At 59.8% G+C, this 17,495-nt stretch overlaps 9 protein-coding genes across 9 annotated transcripts; 6 read left to right on the top strand and 3 right to left on the bottom strand.

Moving 5' to 3' along the window:
- Positions 1–219: 219 nt before the first annotated feature.
- MRET_3998 (ATP-dependent RNA helicase DDX27) lies at positions 220–2,625 on the top strand (the record flags this gene model as incomplete). Its single annotated transcript, XM_027630625.1, has 1 exon — positions 220–2,625. The coding sequence occupies one exon, from the start codon at positions 220–222 to the stop codon at positions 2,623–2,625; it is 2,406 nt and encodes an 801-aa protein (XP_027486218.1).
- A 40-nt stretch (positions 2,626–2,665) lies between these two features.
- MRET_3997 (translation initiation factor eIF-2B subunit alpha) lies at positions 2,666–3,625 on the bottom strand (the record flags this gene model as incomplete). The annotated part of the gene is made up of 1 exon (XM_027630624.1): positions 2,666–3,625. The coding sequence occupies one exon, from the start codon at positions 3,623–3,625 to the stop codon at positions 2,666–2,668; it is 960 nt and encodes a 319-aa protein (XP_027486225.1).
- Positions 3,626–3,764: 139 nt separating this feature from the next.
- MRET_3996 (cyclin-dependent kinase 8/11) lies at positions 3,765–5,053 on the top strand (the record flags this gene model as incomplete). The annotated part of the gene is made up of 4 exons (XM_027630623.1): positions 3,765–4,594; positions 4,620–4,733; positions 4,761–4,922; positions 4,951–5,053. 4 exons carry the CDS (start codon positions 3,765–3,767, stop codon positions 5,051–5,053), a joined length of 1,209 nt encoding a protein of 402 aa, XP_027486224.1.
- Positions 5,054–5,086: 33 nt separating this feature from the next.
- Positions 5,087–5,654, top strand: MRET_3995 (Got1 family protein; the record flags this gene model as incomplete). Its single annotated transcript, XM_027630622.1, has 4 exons — positions 5,087–5,171; positions 5,200–5,470; positions 5,500–5,581; positions 5,613–5,654. 4 exons carry the CDS (start codon positions 5,087–5,089, stop codon positions 5,652–5,654), a joined length of 480 nt encoding a protein of 159 aa, XP_027486227.1.
- Positions 5,655–5,935: 281 nt separating this feature from the next.
- MRET_3994 (GDSL-like lipase/acylhydrolase) lies at positions 5,936–6,874 on the top strand (the record flags this gene model as incomplete). The annotated part of the gene is made up of 1 exon (XM_027630621.1): positions 5,936–6,874. One exon carries the CDS (start codon positions 5,936–5,938, stop codon positions 6,872–6,874), a length of 939 nt encoding a protein of 312 aa, XP_027486226.1.
- Positions 6,875–6,911: 37 nt separating this feature from the next.
- On the bottom strand, positions 6,912–10,290 carry MRET_3993 (protein transport protein SEC24; the record flags this gene model as incomplete). The annotated part of the gene is made up of 2 exons (XM_027630620.1): positions 6,912–10,197; positions 10,235–10,290. The coding sequence occupies 2 exons, from the start codon at positions 10,288–10,290 to the stop codon at positions 6,912–6,914; spliced, it is 3,342 nt and encodes a 1,113-aa protein (XP_027486221.1).
- A 156-nt stretch (positions 10,291–10,446) lies between these two features.
- Positions 10,447–11,892, top strand: MRET_3992 (uncharacterized protein; the record flags this gene model as incomplete). The annotated part of the gene is made up of 1 exon (XM_027630619.1): positions 10,447–11,892. The coding sequence occupies one exon, from the start codon at positions 10,447–10,449 to the stop codon at positions 11,890–11,892; it is 1,446 nt and encodes a 481-aa protein (XP_027486220.1).
- Positions 11,893–11,916: 24 nt separating this feature from the next.
- On the top strand, positions 11,917–12,447 carry MRET_3991 (uncharacterized protein; the record flags this gene model as incomplete). The annotated part of the gene is made up of 1 exon (XM_027630618.1): positions 11,917–12,447. One exon carries the CDS (start codon positions 11,917–11,919, stop codon positions 12,445–12,447), a length of 531 nt encoding a protein of 176 aa, XP_027486223.1.
- MRET_3990 (separase) lies at positions 12,444–17,399 on the bottom strand (the record flags this gene model as incomplete). Its single annotated transcript, XM_027630617.1, has 1 exon — positions 12,444–17,399. The coding sequence occupies one exon, from the start codon at positions 17,397–17,399 to the stop codon at positions 12,444–12,446; it is 4,956 nt and encodes a 1,651-aa protein (XP_027486222.1).
- Positions 17,400–17,495: the final 96 nt, after the last annotated feature.

Raw genomic sequence — 17,495 nt, 5'->3', positions numbered from 1 at the left:
TTTATCGTGGTCTAAAAGTCTTAGGCACAAGGGGTGACGGAGGCGAACGACACTTGAACCCCTGGCCACCAATAAGCTTCAAATCCCCACTCCTGTCAGTAATGTAGGCGCACGAGCAAACCAAAGCCCATACGGAGATGCACGTGACAGCATCCACTTTTCCTCAAAAAGTTCTCAGATGCGCGCCTACTGTCTATATCGGCGCACGGCACCATCGACATGGTGAAGCCAAAGCCAGAAACCAAGCCGCGTCCAGCACGAGATGACTTTATCATGACACTTGACTCTGAAGATGAAGGCATGGATCTTGAGCCTTCCTTGGATCACGAAGAGCAGGAACAACAAGTGCCTAAGAGAAAAGTCAAGGCACGCATCGGTGAGCGCGAGAAAATCTTGGACGATGGTCGCAATCCGAAACAGCGCGATCAAAACAGAGATGATGTTCTAGAAGTGGCAGAGATGGACTTCGAGTTCGAGCCCAGTCAGATGACAGAAAGTATGCAAGGCTGGAACTTTTACATGGATGGTGCATCTGGGAGACACAGCTCTGAGGCATCAAAGTCAACCGTCGATGATCTGATTGACCGCCATCGTGCGGGTATTGAGATACCAAATGAGCTTAAAGACGCAGATGAGGAAGAAGTGGAAGAACAGGTGGGCGAACAGTCACTTGCACCCTTGAGTGATAGTGAAGACGAGGATGGTTTCGGCAGTGGTATGCGTTCAGCGAAGCGTAAGGCCCTAGATAACGAGGAGGAAAGTCAGGATGATGAAGAGAGTGCTATGGATCATTTGGGAGAAGAAGATGAAGAAGAGGAAGAAGAAGAGGAAGAAGCAGAGGAAGATATGCCTGACGACGCATCGGATGTGTCGGACGCAACTCGGGAGCGTCAAGAAGCCTACTTTGCTAAGGAAACGACTGAAACTCCTGTAGCGGCATCCTTTGCTTCGCTCCAGCTAAATCGTGCACTTCTTCGTGGCTTGGCTGCTCTCAACTTCTCCAAACCTACGCCGATCCAAGCGCGCACTATTCCGATCGCATTGGCTGGTAAAGACATCGTGGCAGGAGCTGTGACTGGTAGTGGCAAGACTGCTGCGTTCTTAATCCCGATCTTAGAGCGTTTGTCGTATCGCCAGCGTGGTACGGATGATGCCAAGTCGCGTGTCGTGGTTCTGTGTCCCACGCGTGAACTGGCCATTCAGTGCCACAGTGTCGGCGTTGCCTTGGCCAAGTTTATGAATGTGCGCTTTTGTCTGTGTGTGGGTGGTCTTAGTCTTAAAGCTCAAGAAGCCGAGCTCAAGATGCGTCCAGACATTATCATTGCCACACCCGGTCGCCTGATCGATCATGTGCGGAACAGCGCCTCGTTCGGTATGGAAGATGTGGAGATTCTTGTGATGGACGAAGCTGATCGTATGTTGGAAGATGGTTTCGAGGATGAATTGAATGAAATCGTGCGCATGTGTCCTACACAGCGTCAGACCATGTTGTTCTCAGCTACAATGACGGAAGATGTGGACCAACTTGTTCGTTTGAGTCTTGAAAAACCCGTGCGATTATTTGTGGATCCCAAGCGCTCTACTTCCTCCAAGCTGATTCAAGAATTTGTTCGTGTGCGCACCCAGGCTGGTCTTGCGGGCCGTGAGCGCCAGAAAGCAGAGGACGAACACCGCGCTGCTCTTCTTTTAACGCTATGCATGCGCACTTTCCGTGATCAAGTGATTATATTCCTGCGCAGTAAAAAGCTGGCACACCAACTCAAAATTGTTTTCGGGCTGCTGGGTCTTTCTGCTGCTGAATTGCACGGTGACCTCTCTCAGGAGCAGCGTCTTCAATCCTTGTCGCAATTCCGCGACGGAAAGGTGGATTTCTTGCTGGCTACTGATTTGGCTAGTCGTGGTATCGATATTCGCGGCGTTCAAACTGTGATCAACTATGACATGCCAGCTCAAATTGAGCCCTACCTCCATCGTGTGGGTCGTACCGCTCGTGCTGGGCGTCAAGGTCGCGCTGTTACATTAGTGGGTGAATCTGATCGGCGTCTTCTCAAAACAGTGCTGAAGCGTACACCGCCCGAGCAGGTAAAGCACCGTCTTATGCCCTCTGACATGGTGCAGCAACTCTCGGATACCATCGAGTCCCTCAAGTCTGAAGTGGAGCAGATTCTCTTGGAAGAAAAGGAGGAGAAGGCGATTCGTCAGGCAGAGATGGAAGTCCAAAAGAGTGAAAACATGTTGACACACCATAATGAAATTTATTCCAGACCTGCACGTACATGGTTCCAGAGTGAAAAGGCCAAGTCAGAAGCACAGAATGCATCGCGTGAGCAGCAAAATACCAAAGTCGACGCGACAAAAGCGCGTGACCGCCTCGCTGGTCTCTCGCGTCGTAAGAAACGTAATCGTCTTATGCGCGAAGAAGACGCAAAGAGCAGCGCGAAGCATGAAACGGATGCTGCTGTACGAGCAGCCAAGCGCTCGCAGCGTCCTTCGGGCTTAGGTGAAGCGGTATCTGCTAAGACGCAAAAGCAAAAGAAGAGTAACAAGAAGTTCAAGATGACCAAAGCATTGCGATCTAGCGGCAAAGGTGGTGCATTTGGCTCGGATATGAGCTCACGAAAGTAACTGCTTGTACACTACGGATAGCGATGTAGAAACGCATGACTTAATTGTCGCCATACACAGCCAGCAAAGCATCAGACACTCCGGACGGCGTCAGAATGCCTACGTCACTCACAATGAAGGTAAGCAGCTCAGGCAGGGTATAATCGATCAATGGATTCATGGCCTCCATGGCAGGAGTCATGCGATTGTCCTCTGGGGCCTCGTACGACTCTTCGCTCGTAGGCAACGGGAGATGGCGTGCGGTGATGGGTACGTCATACTGTGACAGTGGAAATAGACGCAAGAACTTAAAACTCTCGGCCACTGCAAACACAGGCTTCTTGGCGGCTTTCGCAATGATGCCAATTTGGTAGCTGCCAACGGCGTTGAAGATACCACCCGATTCAACAACGGCTTCACCGCCCAACAGGCACATATCAACGCGATGCATCAAGTATGCTACTGCACTGTCGAGTACGACAGTGCAAGGAATTCCCTCTTCGCGGAGGCGCTTGTATGTTTGCAAACCCTGCCCCGTTGGCCGACTTTCGGTCACGTACACAGACATGCGCTTACCGTGTACCTTGGCCGCACTGAGAAGCACCTGCATCACGACGCGAGAGTATCCATGAGTTAAAATGACAGAGTCATCTTTAATAAATGGCATGAGCAGGTGTGTGATGCGTTCACGGCAGTTGGGCACCGTGTTATTGGCAAACTCAAGAGCGGCATGAATGAGGTTTTGCTTGTGAGCTTCGAAGTCGCCACCCGCCCAGTTCTTTGTCGTAACAAATCGCATAAACAGTTCTAGACCTGCTGTAGCCGGAATAGGGTTCGCCAGGCTTGCTTTGACCTCTTCACTCGCCATTTTGATACTTTCCATAAGTTCCGACGTCGTCTCGGCTTTCGATTGCGCGATCATTTCCGAAAGTGCAAAAATAGCAGCAATAGGCATAGGTATGTCTAGATCACTCTGTAGCGCATGGTTAAATGCTGACACAATAGAAAAGTCCGACGACATCCTCGAATTAATGAGATGGTGGACTGGATGAGTCAAGTTCTCGACGTTGCGGCTGTCGGTCAGTGCTGCCCCTCCTCCACTTCTGCTTCTCGGCGTTACCCATACCGTATTGGCCGCGTAGTCACCTTTGAATGCAGCCATGTCGTCTTCTCCGTATCGAAATGATGTGCCATCGAAGATGCCGACCTCGGCATCGGCATCTGCAGTGATGAGTGCGTATCGTGCCACACGAAATGCCCAGCGCAAGCCGGTCCTCGCACGATACGAAGTGCTTGGGTATCTCAGCTCTGGTACCTATGGTCGTGTATATAAAGCAAAGGAACTTGTCGCAAATGGCTCGACGACAGACGCGCGTGTCTTTGCCATCAAGAAATTCAAGTCCGATAAAAACGATGACGCCCAAGTGTTGCGTGGTATAAGTCAAAGCATCATTCGTGAGATCGCACTGAATCGTGAGCTGCACCACGAGAATATTGTTTCACTACACGAAGTACTCCAAGAGAAGACATCTATCTTTCTTGTATTCGAATATGTTGACCATGACTTTCTGCAGATCATTCACCATCATGTATTCGTGCTTCGCAAGCCCATTGACGGTGTCGTCGTCAAGTCCTTAATATGGCAGCTCATGCACGGAATCGAATATTTACACGCAAACTGGATCATGCATAGGGACTTGAAACCTGCCAACATTCTTATCTCCAATCGAGGCGTCGTCAAAATCGGTGATATGGGTCTCGCACGTGTGTATTCTAATCCGTTGGTGCCTCTCTATTCCAACGATATGGTGGTCGTTACTATTTGGTACAGGGCTCCAGAGCTACTACTTGGTGCTCGCCACTACACTACTGGTATCGACATATGGGCCATTGGATGTATTTGGGGTGAGCTTCTGGCGCTTCGACCCATGTTTAAAGGAGAAGAAGTCCGACCATCAACGCAAAAAGGTGTACGCATGCCGCTTCAAACGTGCGTATATGGAACTCACATCCAGAAACCAACTGAGTAAAATCATGGATATCCTTGGCACGCCCACAACGAAGGAATGGCCCAAGTTGTCATCCATGCCTGATTACACAGCTTGGATCGCTGAGCGACGGACCGACACGTACGTGCTCTCTCCTCTCACCTACAGAATCGTCTCCAGTCTGCAACAGTGGTATGTGGACCGCGCTTTCACATCGCACGGCTTTGATCTTTTCGCCAAGGTACTCGCTTATGATCCTGAGAGGCGCTTCACAGCCTCTGAAGCGTTGAAACATCCATGGTTCCATGAGGAGCCACTACCCTTGAAAGTGTACGTGCATACGCATCTGACGTTAAAGTATATTTCCATCTAAATCACCCTATCCGCCCGGACGCATGGTGCAGCCCGATACCCAATCTTCTGTAGCTGCCGCTTCGCGGTCACGGAAACCGCGTGTGTAAATTGATTTCGATACCTCCACGTTTTGTGGAAATATGCACGCGTCGTGTGTGGACGGAATCCAGGCCAGTGCCTCTCAGCCATTCGTACCATCCAGCATGTGGCTCACGGATCAACAGAGTGCGTATACGAGTCATGCTCACAGTAGAAATCGGTGTTGGCCTTGTGTCTGGAGGTGTATTCTTCCTCGTTCTTGGACTGATTATGTTCTTTGATGCGACCCTGCTGGCCATGGGTAACGTCTTATTTGTGTCGGGCATTTCGCTGTTGATTGGCCCCCAGAAAACTCTCTTGTTCTTTACTAGGAAGCAAAAGATTCGCGGAACCGTGTGCTTTTTCACTGGTATGGCACTAGTTTTTCTGCGATGGGCCCTTATCGGTATGGTTGTTGAAATGATAGGGTTCCTGAATCTATTTGGGTGCGTATTGCGTGTATTGACATCTTCAGAGACTTTTTCCCTGTCATCCTCAGTTTTCTGCGACAAGTACCTATTGTTGGACGTGTCTTGTCTTTACCTGGAGTCAGTCAAGTACGTACGATTCCTGCACTAACAGGTCCAGGTCATGGATCAACTTGCAGGTACGCGACGCTCAGCCGTGTAATACCTTCTGTATGTATACCGCATAAATGCAGTCCTTGCAATACTGTCGTTCTGTATGCGCGTCATGTGCGCCATTCATTACGAGCCCAGTGGCCCTATACCACAGCCGATTAAACGACTGGTGCAGAAGTTTGAGTGACGGCCTTTTCCACATCATTGTGATGGCGTTTTGCTTTCGCGCGGCCCATGTGTGAATAATCAGGAGCAGCGCTGGAAGGCGAACACTAATCGATTGCATAGAAATAGCTTGATTTGTAACAGCATCTCCAGTCTGTCCTCGCTATGCGGTTTCAGGCAGGATGGCTTGGTGTATGCGCCGCTTTCATGTCGGCCTTAGCTGCGCAGATGCCTATGGACACTCGTATCGATAGAAGCTATTCCAGCGTTGTTGTATTTGGCGATTCTCTTGTCGATAATGGCAATGGCACCTACCAGCTGACGAACCGCGAATGGCCTGCGCCTTGCTGTACATGGCAGGGTCGATTTTCGAGTGGGCCTACGTGGCCTGAGGAGCTCGCAGGCCTCCTGCAGGTGTCGCAAGTTCAGGATTTTGCCTATGGCGGTTCGACCTCGAACAACAAGAACGTACAGGGCAAGTCAGGATACAATGAATCCATCCCTGTGCCAGATCTTGTGACGCAGGTGTCGAAATACCTTCACACAGCTAAGGATCAGAGGGCTGACCCGCATGCCGTATACATCTTGTCGACTGGCTCGAATGACTTGTACTACGGCTCACAAAAGAGCCTTCATTTGCTCAAGATGGCCGACCAGGCAGTAGACACAATTAAGTGTGAAGCTAAGAAACTAATCGACCTTGGTGCGAACACTGTCGTGCTGACCTCGATTACTGACATGGGACTGACGCCATCTTTCCGACACTATGGCAATTTGGTCATGCGTGGCGGTTCCAACGCGTACATGTTGCGATTCAATCAAAATATTCGCGAGGCTGTCAAGGAGCTTCAGCAACCAAATATCCAGGTGATGCTGGCTGATCTATACAAATACAGTGAAGATATTTACAAGTCGGCGAAACGGCACGGTATCAAAAATACCACAGACGCATGTCTGCAGGGCTTCTCCAAGACAGAAAAGCAGCACGGCGTCAAGAAGCACAAGTGCGATAACCCAGACGAATACCTGTACTGGGACCTCTTTCACCCCACGAATCGTGCGCACCAATTGTTGGCACAGGCCGTCAAGTCAGACCTGTTTTGAACGTCGAGGGAAGAAGCACTCCAAGCTATGGCTAGTATTATGCACCGTTGACCTTATCGCGGATCTGGCCAAGAAATTGTAAGTAGCCACTAGTTTGTTCATAACGATCTTCGATCATGCGACTCAGCGCCAATTGACGCATGCCTGGCTCGCCGTCCTCCTTGACCAAATACAGCAGTGGCAGGTAGGGACCGCGACGCTGCACGACAATGCGATCCACAATAGCGCGCAGCCGCTGCGACATGCTGTTATCCAGGACAGGAAGAGTGATAGGACCTGATGCGAGTGACGCATAGTCTGGAGCCCCAAAGACATCCATGGTTAGAGCTGGCACGGCAGCGCGGCCCAGCCACAAGAAGATGCTCATGCCGTCTTCGATCAGGTACAGACCGTGTCTTTCGAAGCGTTCGCTAGAGAGATTTAGTCGAGGTGGCATAATGAGCATTTGGGACGTAGGATCAACGGTACCTGCATCAGCCGGCATATTGTGCAATGAGTACAGCACAGGCAGTAGGAAGGGAATGAGGCGTTGCGCAGGGAGCGTCGTGAGAAGTGTTTGATTGTACGCCCGCACATCACTGGGGATCTGTGTGCTAATACGCAGACTTCGGTTCCTGAGCAGGCCGAGTGACAAGAGAGGGAGCAGCGAAAGATTGCTCGCGATGGTCAAGTGAGCCGCATTACCGCCGCGTGTGTTGGTCATGGTATTGCGATACGCCGTGAAGATTTCAATCAAGCGCGACCTGATCAAGCTGCGTGCATCTTCCAAGCGCGAGTGCAGACTCTTTTCTACAGCCTTGTTGGCCAGGAACGATGCGATAGCCACCTGATCAGCACTAGCATACACTTCCGAGAGACTCGTTGTCGTAGGCACGGCTGTGGTCATGACACGAATGCGACGTTCACCGTCGGCTGTGCTGTGTAGCACGACGCTCTGAAGCACGGCCACGTGCGTGTGTAGTGGCTCGTCGATTTCGCATTCGATCATGTAGCTCTGGTCACTTGGCACGCTTGGTAGAGCCAATAGATCGGAGGAGCGCACGAAAAAGTTGCCATGGAATGAGATGGGACGGATACCACGGGTGGCACGCATTCGCAGCACCGCCTCGAAGCTGATGGGGCTAGACAGCACCGAGCGGAGCTCGTGTGAGAACTTGGAGACCACTTCTGGGTGCTGAGGGTCGAAGATCGGGTAGTAGAACGTTTGACCGCCCGTGTAGCGAGGCAGACAGGAGAGTGTGGCGACATCCACATACGAGGGGCCAAATAGCCACATGTCGACCGATACCTGGCTGCGCGAGCAGTCAATGGCAAAGCTCTTGTAGAACGAGGACTGTGGGCTGAGCAGAGAGCTCTCGCGGGGACCGCCGTACAGCTTCTTGTCGTCACGCATCTTGAGAGCACCGGGGCCCAGGTTGCTGAGGGACGACGAGAACACCTCAATCTTGCCACCCGTGGCAGACGTGAGTTTGTGAGCCGCGCGTAATGCAGCGCCCAGCGCCGATGGCGTTACGGCAGCATTGGCAAACAAGTCGCCCATGCTCCGCAGCATGGATTCAACGCATGCACGGCATTCGGTGAGGTTGACGAGCAAATCGTTGGGCTGCGGTAGGAACACATCGTCCAGTTCGCTCACCACAAACATAGACACGTCCGTGCCGCCCGGCAGCATACGGAAAAAGTGCAGTTGCGAGTCGAACCCGATGAAGGCCACCTTGGCACGATTGTCTTTGTTCGGCATGGTATCCAGCGTATTGAGGAGGGTGGTTGCCATCGTTGTGAGCATGCCGCTCGACACAGACGCATACGTTAGGTCCATGAGGAACACGTATACTGGTGGCTGTGGTGGGCGAACCATGTACTCGCGCGGCGCGACGAATTCCACGATACCCGAGTTGAGCTCAGGTCGCTGCCATCGATCAGCTGGCTGATTCGTTTCCTGGTTCCAGTCAAAGAGCTGTGGTACTTCGTTGGTGATGTAGCACATGCAGCACTTCCAGCGTTGGCCATTGTCGACAAACGTGACAAATGGATTGATGTACGTACGGCAGCGACGACAGCGTGCAATCACCGAGTCGGAGACGACAGGCACAGGCTCGTCGCCATCTTCCGGGCGCACAGAGCGCATGGGCGACAGCACGACACCAAAAGGCAGCTTGGATTTCGTCAGGAGGGAGTTGGTGGTGGGGATGGCTTTCAGAGTGCATCGCTGGTACGATGGGTCCACATTAGCGCGAGAAGATGGTGTGACAGTCGCATTCGGTGGAAGCACAATGGGAGGTGGGGGGGCGTCCAAGTCCGACATGATCGGCGGCTGCGCACCCACCACGGCGTTCAAGAGCTGATTTCCCACACGCGCCGCACCCATCGGCTGCATACCCATTTGTTGCATTTGCTGTGTGACGTCAGAGACACCAGGCACGGGCGGCGCGGCACCTTGAAGGCCAGGCGTGATCAACGACGAGGTGGCATCGGCCAGGGGATTCGGGACTTGCGCCGGCAGTCCCATCATGGGCTGATTCATCGGGCTTACGGGCGTCGCATTCGCAGCAGGAGCATGCATGGTCGTGGATACACTGCGAGTCGGCGTGTGGCCCATGGCAGCAGGCGTGAACACGCTATTCGCTTGATCCGCGGGCGTCGCGGCCGGGACCTCGTTGCCAGAGTAGCTGATGCTGTGCGCGGCGATATGAGCTGTAGGGTACGCGCGGCGTCGCGAGGCAGGGTGGGCCCGAGGACCGGGCATGGGTGGCGATTGGGGTGTGGGCGCAGCAGGCGCCGACGCCGTCGTCGACGCAGGGGCCTGCGCTGGCGCCGTGGTGCCCGCGGTCGCTTCCACCATGGGATTTTTCGGGGGTGGCCGGGGGCCATGGCTGATCGAGCGCATGGCTTGGGGCCGAGCGACATGCGTGCCAGGCATAGGTCGTGCACTCGGCGCGGCGCCGCGCATGGCGCCTGTAGGGGAGCTTGGCATCACAGGGGAGCGCACCATCGTAGGACTCCGAGCATGCTGTGCACCGCTAAGGGTCCGGAAGGGGGGACGTGCTGGGCCGGAGAGTACGCGGGGCGCCCCAGGAGCCTGCATGCTCGGCATGCGGCCATGGCCCAAACCTGGGCGCACGGGACGGCCCTGGGGCGCACTGGCACCGCCTGGTCCGGGCACGGGACGAGACACGGGCATCACGGGCATCGACATGCGCTTCATGGCGGAAGGGTGTGCACGCGGTCCCTGCTGGCGCTGGGGTGTCGTTCCCATGGGCGGATTCCAGCTTTTACGGCCTGTCGCCGTTTCCACGAACACATTTCTGCCGGCAGCGGCATCCCTGGATCATGTTAGGAACATCTTTGCAAAGCACGTACCATTGAAGAGTCCAGCCAGGCGGCAGCTGCGGCGGTCGGGCCGGCTGCGATGACATGGGGCGGCTAGAGGAGCAACGGTGGATGGTCGGCGGAATGTCGGTCGATCGCCCAGTCACGTTTTGCTGGCAGAGTGACGCACCTCCATATATGTGGAGGCGCACGTCACCACGACGCGCTGTGACGCTGTCGGTCGGCGCTGTGTGGCCGCGGTCATGTCAGGCGAGGCAGCGTCGACGGTCTTTGTCGGGAGTATTTCTCCGGGTGTGAGTGATCGATGGCTTGTTCAGCTGTTCCAGGCGTGTGGTGGCTATCGCTCGTTTAAGCGCGTCAGCAAGGCATTTGGATTCGCTGATTTTTCCACATTGCGCGATGCGCTGCGCGTCTTGGCCGTGTTGCATGATCTCGAGCTGCCGTGCATGGGTACACATAGGCATGAGCCGCGGAAGAAGCTGATTGTGCGAGCTGACGAGAAAACGAGTGCATTTTTGGGTGAGTTTGAAAAGACGATGGTGCGAACGGAAGCCGATGCAATGCAGGACGCCGCTGCGCGTGCGCGTGTCGACTATGTGATACGAGCCATGTCGAATCCGAACGCGGAAGCTGGTGATGAGCCTGAGCGTTACGAGATTCCGTCGCATCTGAAAGACTTGTCTATGAGTGAGATTCCCGCCTACCGTCGAAAGCAGGTGCTATCGGAGATTGAAAAGTTTCGGCTTGGCGCGGTGGCCAGCGATGCCGCCAGCCGACGACGAGAGCTGGAGCTGGAGCGCCAGCGAGCGGCTGTTTTGCAGGCACGCTCTAGTCCGTTGGCAGGCAAGGAGAGCACGCCGGATACGCCTGGTGCGTCGATGGACACGTCCGACGTGGCCGACGATCCAGAGCAGGCCGATGAGGCAGCTGAAAGGGAGCGTCAGCGTGCGGAGGATGCGCGACGAGACGTGGATGCGCGGCACGCAGAGCAAGCGTACGTGGAGCGCGAGAAGGCGCGTATAGCCGCGTGGACGGAGCGCGCACCTGCTGACCATGATCCATCGCGACGCACGATGGAGGCATGGATCTCGCTGGACGAGGACCAAGAGCTGGCCGAGGAGCTGTTTTGGACAGACCGGCGACGGTGGACGCAGCTTCGCGCTGAGGCGCGACGGCGTGAAGACGAAGCAGACAGGGCGGATCGCGAGGCCGAAGCGGCCGAGCAGTCCGACTCGATGCGTCAAGCGGACGCGTTTCTCGCTTCGCTGGCGCCCATGGCCCGCGGATCGTCGGCCTGGCGTCCGTCCGGCGGTGGGGCGCCGATCAAGCTGCATGTGCAGCATGGCGACGTGCCGCCCGGCGTGCAGCGCCGCCTGCAGCTGGAAGAAAAGATACGCGCCGACCCATCCAAGCGCGCGGAGCTGGTGGATGCTCTCCCACGTGATGAGCTATGGCACACGACGCCTGCGTGGACGCGTATTGATCTTGCGCACGTGGCGCCGATCATCGACCGCGGCATCGAAGAGAGCTTTGGTGAGCCTGTGCCTGATCTTCTCGAGGCTGTGCTGGACAAGCTTCGTGAGCGTGCTAGTGCGCAGGACGTGGCCGATGTGCTGGCGCCAGTGCTGGACGAGGACGAAGCGCCGGCGCTCGTGGAGCGAGTGTGGAGGTTTTTGGTAGCGACGTAGCGTCTCGTTCGATCCGACGACGACATGGACCCAGACCCGGTGACGGCGCTAGCGCAGGCCGTGCAGGGCTGCGTGGATGCGTCGGCGGACGTTCGCATGCGTGTGCTGGCCAAAGCGACGCCACTCGTGGGTGAGCTTCGGAGCTGGAATCGCGAAGCGCACGAGGCGCTGGCAGATCGGCAATCGCATGTGCAGCGATCGCAGCGCGCGCTGGACGAGGCCGTGCTGGTGTATGAGTCGCTGTCGTACGAGCATCGCGAGCTCGAGGCGCAGATTGCCGCGCACATGGAGCTGGAGCGGCTGGATCATCGAGTGCTTACGCACGAGGACCAGGCGCAGCTGGCGTCGCTGCCTGCGTCCGAGCAGCACGAGGCGGAGCGGACGCGCTTGCAGGACATGCTGAGTGAGCGGCGGCACTTGGAGCTGGAGGGCAAGAAGCTGGCCGAAGAGGTCGCGCAGCTGCAGAAGCAGAGCCGGCTCGCACACCGCCACCTGGTGCGCCTTGAGCAGGGTGTGGCCTCGCTGCATCAGTCGGTGCAGCGTCATGCGTCCTAACTGGACCAGACTACGGGGGCGCCGTACACGACACAGGCGGCGCCTGTGAGGTACGGCAGCTTGCACTGGGAGCGCGCGGCGACGAGGGCCTCGGGCAGTGACATGCGCGTGTGCGGATCGTTGGTGGAAAAGAGACCGACGTACTCGAGGACGGCCTCGCATACGCCGTCGAGCTCGCGATCGGTTGTGTCCCACAGCGCTGCGAGAAGCGCGGGACACTGTGCGACGGCGTACTGGTACGGCGTGCCGATAGGATCGTAGACGCCATGCACTTCCAAGGCGCCACTCGAGCAGCCCCATAGCATCGTGGCCGCACAGCGTTCGAGCTCACGAAGCCGCGCGGGGTGGACGTACATTTCGGCGCCGGAATGCCCGAAGTACAGGAACGTATCGTGCGACGCGAGATCCTGTGCGACCTGGTGCGGGAGCGGCGCGTGTCCGATCGTGCCGTGCCACGACGGATGCGCACGGAGGGCGGGGGCGAAGCGATCTTCGCTGCGCGTCAGGTCGCCGCTGGGGTTCAGGAGATAGGCCGTGCTACAGGCGCGCAGCTCGAGCGGCGCCGTGGGGCATGCATCGAGGGCCGTGAGGCGCGTCACAGACTGGCTGCGCAGGATCGGCAGCGACTCCCATGGCAGCTCGCAGAGGTGGCGGTCGAGGACGAGGTAGGTGTGGTGCGGGTGCGGCGCGGCCTGCTTTGCATGGTACTCGTCGAGCGCGCTGCGCACATCGACACACAGCTCGTCGAGGTCGACTTCGTCTTGCGCGACAGGCACGCCACTGAGCTGGAGTGTGTCGAGCGCATAGTGCAGCCAGTCCTCGAGGTCGTCGTCGCGGTACGTCGCCGGCATCGCGGCGAGCGTAGCCACGGCCATGTCCGGCAGCGCGATCGGCGTGCGTGTGCGCGCGGGGCATGCGCGGCGCACAATCGCTTCGAGGCGGCGGTGCAGACCTGGGAGCGTGTGCTGCCGCGGCAGCGGCGCCAGGAGGCCCTGCAAGCCGCTGAACCATGCGTCCTGCACCTGCGTCAGCAGCGCACACAGCTCGGCGTCCAGGGCGCGGCGGTGCGACCACCACGCCTTGCGTGCGTCGAGCGCCGTCACGTCTTTCGCGCCTTGGACGCCGACGTTCGAGTCGTGCACGAGGCGGCGCAGCTCGGTCATGACGGCCTCGACGGACAACACCGCCTCGTCGTCGTCGTCGGCATCGCGCCGGCTCTGGCGATGCAGCGGCAGCAGGTGCACGCTCGGCTCGTACGCATCGCCGTAGCGCGCTACGATCAGCTCGCGCTCATCGCTCGAGAGCGACACGACGAGCGCGGCCGTATGCGCATCCAGGGGCGGTGCGGGAGGCGCGACGACCTCGCTGCACGGCGGCGGCGCATCGGCACGGCGCAGCCAGCGCGCCGCCGGTCGGGCCGCGCGGCGCGTCGCTGCATCCGCACACGCGCGGCGCACCGAGACGGACACGGCCGCGTGCGTCAGCGCACAGGCGTACGCGGCCGAGTCGTCGCGCAAAGGCCGGCCGATCGACGCGGCGAGCACGACGGCATCGCGCACGCACGCAAGCGCCGTGCGCATCGTCGCGACGTCGGCGGACGCGTCGGCCATGACGCGCGCGCCGGCCGTGTGCGCGTCGGTGAGCAGCGCATGCACGTGTCGATGCGTCGCGCGCTTCGTCATCGCGGGCTGCGGCAGGCAGCGCGCCATGTCCGGGAGCATGCCGTACACGGGATCGCTCTGTAGCGCCGCGCGCGCCTCGGCGAGGCGCAGCTGCGCATAGACGGCGAGCGCGGGCGCGGCATCGAGGCCCGTAACCATCGCGGGATCGTGTGCCAGCATGGCACGCGCACAAACGAGGCGCTCGTGCAGCGCACGCAGGAGGCGCACGCCCGCCTCGCGCTGCAGACGGTCGAGGCATGCGGCCGTGCGATCAAAGGCGCCGTCGCCCGCGAGGGTGTCGAGCACGAACGCGGCGTGCGGATGATCCGCCACGTCGGCTGCGAGCTGCGCGGCCTGCGCCGTGTCGCCGCACGACGCGGCCCATTCGGCGTGCCACGCCTGTGCGCCGGCGAGCAGGCCCGGCGACGTGCCGCGCGCCATGTCGACGCACTCCTTCGCCAGGGCCTCTGCATCGCGCACGGCTCCGCGCCGGGCATACAGCCGCGATAGGCGCTCGTACGACGCACACAGCGCGTACGCCGTGCGCCACAGCAGGCCGGCCATGCGCCGCGCCATCAGGCGGCCGGCCGGCGGGCGCGCCGAGGGCGTCGACGTCGACGTCGACGGCGCCGAAAACACGTCGTCGTCATCGTCTTGCGGCGGCGGCGCGGCCGTCTGCGCCAGCAGCATCGCGAGTCGGAGGCGCGTGCGCAGAGCGTGCAAGGCGCCCTGCAGCGCCTCTGGCATGTCGCCGTGCGCCATGCTGACGGCGGCATACACGTCGGCGGCATACGCCTGCATGTCCCACAGCGCGGCCTTGTCGCCGACGCGCTCCCATGCCGGGGCCTCCGGCAGCGGCGCGTCCGCGGCGTCGATCGCCGCATCATACAAGCTGGCCGCGCGCGCCGCGTGTCCACGCACAGCCTCGATGTGCGCGTGCACGAGACGAGCGCGCGCCGACGACGTTTCGTGGCCGTGCAGCGCGTCCATCGCAGCGTCGGCGGCATCGAGCGACACAAGCACTTCCGCGAGGCGCACGGGCTCACGAGCGTGGCGCAGTGTCGCGAGACACGGCAGCAGCTGACCGGCGTGCAAGAACGCATCGGCGACGAGGAGCATGAGCGACGACGCCGCGCGCGACGGACTCGGCTCGCGCAGCTCCCCTCCCGGCGGCGGCGGCGTTGCGGGCGTGGGGGCGGGTATCGTAGCGCCCGCGCGCCTCGCGCGCGGACGCGGCGCGTCAGGCGCCGGCTGCGCCCGGCGCACATGCGACACAGCCTCGTCGTACGCGTGCGCGTGGATGGCATGCAAGGCCGCGAGCATGTGGTACGTGCTCACGAGGTCCGCAGGCGCGCCTCGCAGACGCTGCTCGATCGGCGCCCAGTCCACGTCGGCGCGCTGCAGGAGGAGCAGCTCCGCGTGGCGCAGCAGGATGTGCAGCTGCACGGACGGCTCCGCATGCGATAGCAGCGGCAGCGACGCCGCACACACCGCCTCGTACGCACGCTGAGCGCCGTCGCGCTGCAGCATCGGCAAGAGCTCGTCTAGCAGATACGCATGCAGCGCTACGCGCGGCGCGGCAGGCCACGCCTCGAGCTCGGCAAGCAGCCTGTGTGGATCGAGCAGCGCAAACACCGAGACGTGGTGCGCGCCACGCACGACGCGGCGCACGAGCTCGAGGGCGTCGTCCGTAGGCTTCGCATGGCGCAGGCCGGCCACATACGCATCGTACGCGCCTCGGAACTGCGACATGTGCTGGTAGGCGCCCGCCAGCACATGGTACTGCCGCACGAGCGTCAGGCGGGACGCCTCGTCGTGCGCGTGCGCGAGGCACGCACACGCCATCTCGACGAAGCGCGCGGCTTGCGCATACGCCTTGTCCGCGTACAGCCGACTGCCATAGTGGAACAGGTGCGCAGACAACGTGCGCTGCGCCGAGGGCGGCGCGTGCTGGACGCACGCGAACGCCTCGATGCACGTGTCCAGCGACGAGACGTCGCGCTCGCGGAACACGCGCTGGGCGAGCGCACACGCGGCGCGCACGCCCTCGCGGCACGTCGCTTCGCAGTCGACGCGCCGCAGCACACGCAGCGCATAGAGCGTCGCCGGCACAGACGACGCACGCAGCATGGCGCGGATGTGCGGCGTCACGAGCGGCACCATATCGCGCGGCGCGCTCGTGGTGGGTATCGGGCCGGGCGTGCGCGTGGCCAGCGCTTCCAAGCACGCGGACCACGAGGGCGCAGGCGAGTTCAATGGCGCGCTCACCGCCTCGGCGGCGTGCGCAGCGCGAGCGCACCACGCCATGACGCGCTCAAACGCCGGGCCATGCGCGCGATGGTACTGCTTCGCAGCCTCGTGCATCTGCGCGAGCGCGTCATGCGACGCATCGATCCCACGCTGCGTGACCAGCGCCGCAGCGCGATCCCACAGCGCCTCCGCGTCCACGTCGGCCACGGGCATGAGCAGCTGCAGCGACGACATGCGCAACGACAGCGCGTCCACACTCGTAGGCGGCGCGAGCTGCGCCACCGCACGCTCGGCCATAAAAGCCACACGATCGCAGGCGGCATCCAGCCGCACGGCCCGCGCGTGCTGCGACCACGCCTGCACAGACGTCCATGCCTCCCACAGCGGCGTCGGCGTGTCGAGCACGCTGGGCGCCACGTACAAGGCGCACGCATACGCATCCAGGACGATGGATACGTCAGCGGCAGACACCTCCGTGCATGTATATGTCAGCGACGCCCGCAGACGACGAGCAGCGGCGCCAGGCTCATGCACACTCGCATCGTAGGACCACGTCGCCTGCACACACGCGCGCAACGCCACGAGCTCCGTCAGCGCATGATCGGGCATGTGCGCATCCGCCAGGCGCCGAATCACCGAGAGCGCCACAGGCGCAAGCTCCGTCGCAGCAGTGCCGCACGCCACGAGCGTGCCCATCGCCAGACGAAACGCGTCCACCCACGGCACGATATCCTGAGGCGATGCGCGCCTGCTTTGCAGCGCACTCAGCACCGCATTCACAACCAGCTTGGCCGTGCGAGTGCGCTGCGCATCGGGCGGCCCACTGTGCGTACGCCACCCGACGCCGGCGTCCGTCGGCGCCGTCGAGCGACTCGTGTACAGCGACATCGCCCGCGCGATCGACGACGCGTTCATGTGCACAATGAGCGACGCAATATCCGTCCGCTGGATTCGGCGTCCCGCCTTGATGCACGCAAGCACATCCTCCAGCGCACGCACCTCGGCACGCCGCGACGCCACACGGCGGTGCCCTTCCGGCATCGCGTCCAGAGACAAACGTGTTGGTGTCCTGCTCTCATATCACGTGCCTTCGCATGTCCCACCCTCCTCGTTGGGCCCATGCCCACCTGCGTGGCT

This window comes from Malassezia restricta, chromosome VII (genome assembly GCF_003290485.1).
Source record: "Malassezia restricta chromosome VII, complete sequence".
Taxonomy (NCBI): Eukaryota; Fungi; Basidiomycota; class Malasseziomycetes; order Malasseziales; family Malasseziaceae; genus Malassezia; species Malassezia restricta.
The sequence above is the reverse complement of the archived record's forward strand: the minus strand, read 5'-3'. Positions and strand labels throughout refer to the sequence as shown.